Source organism: Alligator sinensis, unplaced genomic scaffold (genome assembly GCF_000455745.1).
Source record: "Alligator sinensis unplaced genomic scaffold, ASM45574v1 scaffold770_1, whole genome shotgun sequence".
In the NCBI taxonomy this organism is placed as follows: domain Eukaryota; kingdom Metazoa; phylum Chordata; order Crocodylia; family Alligatoridae; genus Alligator; species Alligator sinensis.
Genome location: NW_005843060.1, coordinates 312,245 through 321,454, shown reverse-complemented (window position 1 = coordinate 321,454; position 9,210 = coordinate 312,245). Strand labels below are relative to the sequence as shown.

Here is a 9,210-nt window from a genome sequence, read left to right as displayed (position 1 = left end):
AACCATCACAGCAGGTCTGGGACCTAGAGGTGAAAACCTGAGAGCACCAAGTCAAAATCCTGGAGTCAACAGTTTCCAATATAGGTGATTATGGCTCCACCCCCAAACCAGATATTCAGGCCACACAATCCCCTCACCCTTCACAAGTTCTGAACCTCAGATGGCTCCTAGATACTGCCCAGTTTTTCCTGCTCAGCCGCTGGGGTGGGTTTTCAAAGGGGCCAAGGGAATCTGACTTGTCAGAACGACTAATTCCTGTGGAAATCAGTTTTAACTGGGTGCTAATGTCCATTAGTCACCGCTGGGAGTTGAATCCTTAGCTCTTTTTTTTTCATAGAAAGCTGTGTTCACAGTTGAGCAGCCATGTGACACATGTATGAGGTTAGGAACATGACCATTTCTCATCACACCCCCCACCCAGACTGTGCAGCATCCCCCACCCCGCCGCTCAGCTGTCACCCACCCAGTACAGGTCCCAGCCCTGTGCTCTTTGTGCAGAGCAGCACATCTCAGAGCAGCAGCGAGAGCTTCCTGTGAGGTTTGTGCTGGGACAGGGGACAGGCCATCAGTCTTCCTGTCCTGGGAGGGCCGGGCCCCTTCAAGCAGGTTGGGGTAACTGCAACCCCACCCTCGGTCATACACAGCCTCTGAGCTCCTGCCTCTGTGCACACCTGTACTCACACAGTGCACCAGCCACAGGGATGCACTACTCCATGCTCTGCCCCTGATCACCGGCCATTGCTCACTGCCTTGGGGACACACACAGGTACGGCTTCCCCAGGGCTGTTACAGCTACAACAGGGCAGCCCAGAAGGCAGGATTCAGCTGTCCCGTGTTGGGAGGAGGAAGGTTTTGTCCTGGGTTTGGGGTCAGTTCAACAGACCAGTCATAGGTGAAGGGAACCATATGCATCCAGAGGCAAGGCTGCCTGCAATGCATATGGAAAAAGGCAGGATTTTTGCAGTGGGATGGCTGGAGGCAGCACTGCTACATGACAGCAACACGCCCTGTCACTTGCTGAGGGAGCACAGCATCACAGAGCAAACTGTACACAGACCATACACAGGCAAGTGTCTCAGTTCATGTGTGCATGTACTGGGGGTGGGGAAATGAGGAGGGAATGACGGCGCTGATGAAAGCCGATTGTACAGAGCTCCGTCTGTGTCCTCTGCTGGCTCCTCACCTGCCAGATCGTCACACCGGCTACAGCAGATTGATGCATCCATCCTCCAAGCATCGACTGACCAGGTGCAGCTGCTTCCAGACGGGCATGTTCTGCCAGAGCTTGTGGCTTCTGTAATACAAAAAGAAAAAAGTGCTTTACTGGAAGAAGCAGCACATTACCTCAGCCCAGCTCTGTGAAAGAATGGTCTTTGTGTATTTTTAATGTCCGCAGGCAGTCTGACTCCCCTATGTCCTTTGGGAGTATCTAGTCTGCTGCCACCTCAGGGAGGAGTTTCTCTCTGTGTCTCTTCCCCTGTTATGAGAGTCCACTCCCTTTTGCCTTGGCAGAATGGGGCCATGGTTTGGAAAGATGACCAGTCTCTCAGGACAGGTGACCGCTTCCCTCCCACTCATGGGTCTGCGCTGCTCCTCTGCAGGGTCTGAGCTGCTCAGTCCCCAGTTCCTCCTCACGTCCCACCCTTGAATCTCTTCCAGCCATTTCTTACCCATCTGCAGTGTCCCAGGGCTGGGACTGCTGTAGGAGAAGGCAGGGTAGAATATCTAAATAATATACATATAGAGAATGTGCTGAGAGGAGGGTTTAGCTGGTTTATTTTTCAAGGGTGGCAGCGGAGAGATTTGTCACAGAAGCTGGGGTCAGTTGTGGGACCTGTTGTAGCTGAAGGCAATTTTGTTCCCCTGGAGAGAAGTCATCCTGGGGAGCACATGGAGAAGCTGGATTCTTGCCTGGGTGGGCAGGGTGGAGCAGTGCTGTGACAGTCTCTGCCGCTGGCTGACCACAAGAGAAAATGTGGAGAAAAGAGCAGACGGCAGCCAGCTTCTTGGGATATATTGATGTGTAATGGGCCTGGAGAGCATCAGGGAGAAATGTTGGGGAAGTGCTATAAGTAACATTAAGGATCCCCGTCCTTATTCATGGCACCGGCCACGGCAGGTCACTGCCTTGTTCTTGAAATTGCCAGACGACCGGGTGCTGCATGCAGAGATGGGAATAATTAAGAAATCCTCGGTCTCTCCTGTCCCAGGGGAAGGCCCAGGTCTCTGCAAATTCAGAGGGAATTTTTCTCTCTGTCTGTCTGTCTCTCAGTCTCACTTCTGTCTGTTTTATGAGATATTTTTAAAATCATCTTGTCTTTCCCAGATGTAGACTGGAAACCTGTCTGAAACCATCATGTTTTTTTTCTCATGATGGGTAAAATTTTCCCTCCCAACCATAAGTCTGAGCTGCTACATTTCAGAGTGAAATTGTTCAAATATCTACTAACTCCTCCTCACGTCCCACTCCTGAGTGAATTTCAGATGAGTCTTACCCGTCTCTGCTAGACCCCACTGGGAACGAGGGGACAGGAGGACCTCTCATCACACCTCCGGTTGGGAACTTCTCCAAAGATGCAGAGACAGACTCATCTGCCTGCTGGGCACAGAGGTACCGTGTGGGTAAAGGGGCCTGTGGGGCAGTAACGTGAGCTCAGCTGGGATTGGAGCTCATCCTTCCTGATTCCCGTCTGCCATGTCACAGCCCGATAATAACAAGATACCATCATGCCCTCCCTCAGTGCTGGTCACTCGCTTCCTTGTTCCTAGTGGATGTTCCCAAAGGTGATGGACATGGATGCAGCAGCTCAGCTCCTCCTCACAGTGCATCCCTGGGGCCTGGAGGGAGCCCTCCTCTGTCACCCATTACAGGCTCCTGAATCCACTGAACCCATTATTGTCCTTCCAAAAAGGTTGCCTTGGTTCTTTCCCCCTAGTGCAGTTTACAGTCATGGGAGATGTATCTGGGGCTTCCCCATGCAAATTTGTTTCCTAAGAGTTTCCATTGCCAGGTGCAGGACCCAGCCCTACCCATGGGCTGCCAGGAGCAGGACATGCTTGTCTTCCAGCTCTGGCACCTCCCTCACACATCTGCCCAGACGTTCTCCCAGCTTCCTGGCTTCCTTGGTCTCCATTCCCAACAGTGTAACTCAGGGTGGATGTGTGAGGCACCAGCCCTGGGTGCTGACTTAGAGGGGGGACCGGGATGACCCCTCCCTACAGGAGTCCTGGTCATGACAGGGGCAGCCCTGCACCACCCACCTGGAGGAGCTGGGCTGGCAGAGCCCCATGCCAAGCAGTGTGTTTCAGTGGAGGGAGAGGGAGGACCCCTCTACCCCACCCCAGAGGCTTTGCCATGGGAGGCACAGCCCCACACCTGGGGGATGAGGGAGCACACCAGGGGCATCCCCTGGCAAACCTATACCCCTGCCAGGCCCCAGGGCAGCAGCCACAGACCATTGATGCTGCAGCACCAGGCACAGCAGTAGCAGCTGCAGGGAGGGGAGCCAGGAGGTGAGATGCCATCCCCCTCCCCTCCCCACTGGGCAGCAGAATTGCCCCCTGACCTGCACCTCTGCCCTGGGTGCTGGCAGAGCCCTTTCTCTCTGTCTTCTCCCTGCACCTGTCTGCTCAGCGGTTTGCTCCTGGGCTGTGTGGGGTCCTGCTCTAAGGCTGGAAATGTTCCCGTGAGCTCCAGGCTGATCTGAATTTTTGGGTGAGAAGTGGTTTGTTTTCCTCACCTTCCTGTTCATTTCTCTCCCTTTCTGGGTCAGTGTCTCCAAGGGCATCTTCCTCCTGGCTGCCCCTTGCACTGGCACTGGGGGCGCAGATGCTGTGCCTGCTTTTGATAATAGGATTCAGAGTCTACGATGCCACGGGTAAGTGTGACCGACTACTGCCCTCTGAGCAGGCCTGGCAGCCCTTCCTCATGCGTGAGCTTGTAGGGCCCAGAACACGACCACTATTGTCCCTGTTACACTCCCTGTGCACTAACCACTATATCAGAGAGCTGATTGTTGACCAGTTTACACTGGTGGCAACTGTAGTGCCAGAAAATGCCTCCAGAAATATTCAGCTGAGACTTTCTCAGTGCTTGTAGTTTCTGCATTGTGGGGAACTGTTAGAGTTAATGGGTGTATAGCCACCATTTTGGCTATTTTACCTTACTGCTTCAGCATACAGAAACAAAAGAGAGAGAGAAAGAGATTTAAAGGTGTTAGGCCCAATCCATCCTCAGAGATGTCATTTTAGTTATGACAAACCTGTGTTTCACAAATATAAATTCGTTGTTCTACTTTCAAGGGTTTAGGCATTTTAATTTACTAAAAATAACATACAAGCCAATTTCAGAATGCTGTCCTTTAAATCTTGTAATTTTTCAGTTAAAAATGATGTAATGACCCTCTTACATGTGCATGTGTCTGCTTTTTGTCCATATACACATGCACATGCAAACATACATTTGTGCATACATTTTGCATTTGGCATTCATATGTCTATAACTGTGTGAGCATGTGCATATATATGTTTGTGTGTACTAATTACTTTCAATATAGAGGATTTGACAGACCCGAGATGAGCTGTTTATCATGAATTGAGCATCATATTATGTTCATTTCTTTCCAGGAGTAGTGTTGTATTTTTTGTCATATGTCTCACTGCTTGTATGTATCTGAACTTCTGCAAATTGTGTGAAGTGCAGTCCTCTAATGCAGGAGAGGTTTCTGCATCAACTGGGAGAGCAGGGATTTGAGGGTTGGTTTCCATGACTGGAATATTTATATAGATTTCTGTAGTTTTGTGCAGAAAAAAAGTGCAGAAAATGGGAGACGGCGTCGCCTTATCTATGGCAGGTGCAGCAAAGCCAGGTTAATACATCAAAGTGGCTATTACAACTAATTATCCCTGAGTACTCATCTCAATTTTTATGAGGTGTTTTTCATACCATATAGAGACACTCTTTGTCATTTGTAATGAAGAAAAAAAACTTGGGGCCAAACTAAGTGGACAGAAATTATTTCACTTTGGTTCATCAAGCCAAATTCTGCAATTTTCCTGATTTGAAAAACTGGAAACCAGAATGTTCATATGTACAGAAAGTGGTAGTTTTGCAGCACACGCATTTACCAGTTGCAATAATTTTTGTATGCAATTCTCAGCTGGGTCTGATGGTCACTCTTAAAATCACAGTAGCTGGGGACAAGCCCCATCACTGTTACAGCCTGGCCTGGGTCACCCTGGACAGAAGCAGTGACATTATGACCTAAATGCTCTGAGGTTACAATTGCATCATGGTTTGCAATACTCATTTCTATCTGCTTCCACAATGTGTGTGATCACTCAGATGCCTAGGTTTTTGTGGTTTTCTGTTGAAAAGGGACTGACTTTCCCTTCTGCAAAAAAATATGGTAGTTAAGAAATGTTTCTGGTTGAAATGAGGGAATGGAGCCCAGAGCTGGACCATCCTACAGAAATGAAATTCCTCAGCAGGTTTTGTTCTGTTTTTTTGATTTTTTCTTTAAACACTGGACGCTCCAGGAGTCTTAGATCTATGACTGCCCTGCTCAAGGAAGACATTGGGAAGTCTAGAAATGATTACACCCTTTACCCAATGCTTCTCCCAATGGAACCAGAGGGTCTGGGCCACCCCATATACCCTCTTATAAGTGTTCTGCAGAGGGGCTCACCATTGAGAAATTACCATTATTACCCTCATTGGAAAAAAAAAGACTTTATTGGAAGATTCAAGCAGTAACTGTGGGTTGTATTAGTATTATCAAGTCCTTTTTGTCACTGTAATCAGAGAATGTCAGATCTGTGTAACTGCTGTAACACTGTTGTGGTCTTCTGAAATTTTAGTCACTGAGCTCAGACGAGAGAAGGGAAACGTCATCCAGCTGCCGACGTCCTGCCCAAACCAGCAGCCAGACCTCCCAGAAATTCCAGATGAACATCCTGTTGATACAGGTAAATGCTGGAATAGCAGGAGATGTACATTCAAGTAAGATCCAGACCTGTCTGGGAGACTGTCCTTCTACTGCAGAGTGTCTGAAACATGTTGATGTTGAAGAAGGGAAAGAATCATAGAAAATTAGGGTGGGAAAGGACCTCCTTAGTTCATGTAGTCCAACCCCCTGCCTAAGGCATCATCATCCCTATCCAAACCACCCTATACAAATCCTTTGTCTAACTTCTTAGGAAAATAATTCAGTCAACCCTGACACGACCACTAGGCATAATACCCTAACCTGCCACAACAAGGCTACAGCAGCCAATGTCCTGCTTCTCCAAAGGTTGTTTATACATGCTCAAGAGATCCCAGAAAGAGGGCTATGCCCCCAACTACAGAGGAAGGCAACCCCCTTGCCACAGTCCATCCCCATCTTCCTTTCTGACCCCAGATATTGTGATCAGTCTGACCCTGAAAGGAGGGGCAAGACACCCTAGCCAGGAACCTCCAGTTTTAAGTCCCAGCAGGACCACTGGCATATTGCAGTCCAAATCCTCAGGCTTGGGTGCAGCTGACAGCCAACAACCCTGTGGAAGGCGTAAAGAAACCCTGCCTCATATAGGAAACAGGGATTGGGGGGGGGGGGCACGGGGGGAATTCCCTACCAGCCTAATACAGGAACCAGAAAAGCCCAGAAACATGGGAAATACCCATAGCAGAATCTAGGCCTAGCCATGCCTCCATCATCCCTGACCAGTGGTTCTGCACTTTCTCCTTGAAAGCCTCCAGTGACTGAGAGTCCACAACTCCCCTCAACAGTATATTCCACTGCCTCACTATCCTAAAAGTCAAGAACTTTTTTTCTGGATATCCGATCTAAACCTACTTTGCTGCAATTTCAAGCCATTGGTCTGAATCCTCCTCTTTGCAGCAAGAGAGAAAACATGCATTCCCCCTTCTTTGTGGCAGCCTTTCAGGTATTTCAATATAGCTGTCAGGTCCCCCTTTAATGCCTTTCCCACAAGCTAAACACACCTAACTCCTTCAGCCTTTCTACGCATGGCTTGCTTTCCAAACCCTTTATGATCTTTGTCACCTGCCTTTGGACCCTCTCTACCTTCTCCACATCTGTTTCAAAGCACGGAGCCCAAAGCTGCACACACTACCCTACAGGAGGCCTAACCAGTGTCAAGTAGAGGCACTATCACTTCCCATGTCTTCGACCTAATGTTTCTATGGAGACATCCCAAGCCACATTTGTCTTCTGTGAAGCTGCATCACACTGCAGAATCAGACTGAGTCTGTCATCTGCCAAGACTCCCGGATCCTGCTCCATAGTGCTGCCATCCACCTAGGTGTCACCAATTTTATTTTTGTATTTTTGATTTTTGCAGCACCTTGCATTTCTCACCATTAAACATAATATTTTTAGAGATATGAGACCATTCAGCCTGCAGAAGAGAAGGCTTGGGGGGGCTTGGTGACATCCTATAAGTAGATAAGGGGTGTGCCTCAGCATCCAGGAGAACAGTTGTTCACCAGAGCGCCCCAAGGGATAGCAAGGTCTAACCGCCACAAATTTCTGGAAGGACAATTTAGATTGTACATAAGGAAAGTCTTCTTTACAGTCCAAGTGTCCCAGAGGTGGTGCAAGCACCTTCTCTGGACTCATTTTAGAGGTGCTTGGATGCTTATCCTGCTGGGATCATTTGACCCCAGCAGACTTCCTGCCTATGGCAGTGGTATGGACTCAGTGATCTAGCGAGGTCTCTTGCACCCCTAATATCTATGACATTTATGAAGCTGCAGCCCAGCTTCCCAATCTTTTGAGATTGGATCCTTTTCCTTTGCATCTCCGTGCTCCAGTATGTTCACAAATCTCACAGAGATGTTGCCTTGTGGCCCCACTTGCAGGAAGGAGTGAGGAATGGGCACTCCTCACTGTCCTGCTTCCCAACCTGATTCACTCCACTTTCCTGTTGGGTTCAGCTTGGAATAGTCCAGGGCTTCCTCTGAGGATGGATTTCCTCCCACCTGGCCCTAGTTCTGGCCACAGTCCTGGTCTTGAAGATGTCAGTGAATTTAGCAGGATGGGCTGGGGCTTCCCTAGATACTTTCTGGACATACACTTTCTCCTGAGGAAACGCAGATCTGTGGCTATTCAGCAAAGTGTTTCTGTGTGAGGGAGACAAAATCGTGGCCACAAACTTGACCCCTTCAAAGAAATGTTGGAAAAAAAATGCTGCATTTTTTTCAAAACAAAGGCCTGATATAACATAAAGGGGGGGGGGGTGGAGATTTGGCCTTTAGGGCATGAGGTCTCCTTCGAAATTAAGGACTATTTGGGGGAAAATTGTTAAAAAAGGTAAAAATTCAAATGAAATACTTTCCAAATGTGGAAATATTGGAGTGACCCAAACACAGAATGAATTGGGATTCTGAGTTGATAAAAATGCCCAGGATTTTACCTTTATTCAGGATAGGAAAATGGTTTGACCACTCAAAGGTTTCAGGAGATGAAAAGCCATGTCCCCAGGCCACAGCAGGCATCACTGTCCTGATTTCATTTTGAGGCTGGCTCCTGTCAGTCAGGCCTGGTGTTCCTGGCTCTTGCCCACCTCTCAGTACTGGGGTCAAGACATCATCTCCTGCCCCCAGATAGAAGGTGAAGGAAGAAGGCAGCATGAAATACCCCTGCAGACAGCAGTTTCTCCAGCACTGGGATGATGGGGGATGGGGTAAGCTTATCTGTAATGTGTTTGTTCCAGGGCAGAAGTGTCCAGCACGGTGGGCTACTGCTGAGGGCAGGTCCCATCTCTTTTCTCCTGAGAAAGGAAATTGGGAACATTGTAAATCCTTCTGCATGTCTCAGTCTGCCCAGCTGCTCAGCATTGAGAACAGAAAAGAGCTGGTGAGTGCATGCTTCCTGTAACACTATATCAGTGCAAAATGTCTAGCTGAATGAGCATGTCCCTGCTCACGAGCTTTGCTGTGGGACACGTCTCAATGCTCAATTTGTTGTGGGAAAGGCGGATGTCGGTGGCTGGGTGCAGGGTGACTCAGCATGAGATTAGCCAGCAGGCAGCCCCCATGCTGAGGCCCCCTGTGCCCCAGTCAGCCAGGGAGCAGCATGGGGAGACAGGGGAGCTGGTAGCCCATGTGGCGGGCCAGTAGGGGGCGCTCCTGTGTTGAGCCGCCCACCTCCCTGCGCCCGACCACCTTCCAGGCTCCGAGTGCCTCCCACGGGGTGCCTCCCGTCC

The 9,210-nt window shown here is 49.2% G+C and overlaps 1 protein-coding gene across 1 annotated transcript in view; it reads left to right on the top strand.

Annotated features, from left to right (window-relative positions):
- Positions 1 to 2,574: 2,574 nt before the first annotated feature.
- Positions 2,575 to 9,210, top strand: part of LOC112548270 (C-type lectin domain family 1 member A-like) — a 9,815-nt gene continuing 3,179 nt past the window's right edge. The window contains exons 1-4 of the mRNA XM_025193512.1: positions 2,575 to 2,611; positions 3,774 to 3,878; positions 5,860 to 5,967; positions 8,719 to 8,861. Of these exons, the coding sequence (XP_025049297.1) occupies positions 2,575 to 2,611; positions 3,774 to 3,878; positions 5,860 to 5,967; positions 8,719 to 8,861 (393 nt within the window). The remainder of the gene's footprint in view (positions 2,612 to 3,773; positions 3,879 to 5,859; positions 5,968 to 8,718; positions 8,862 to 9,210) is intronic.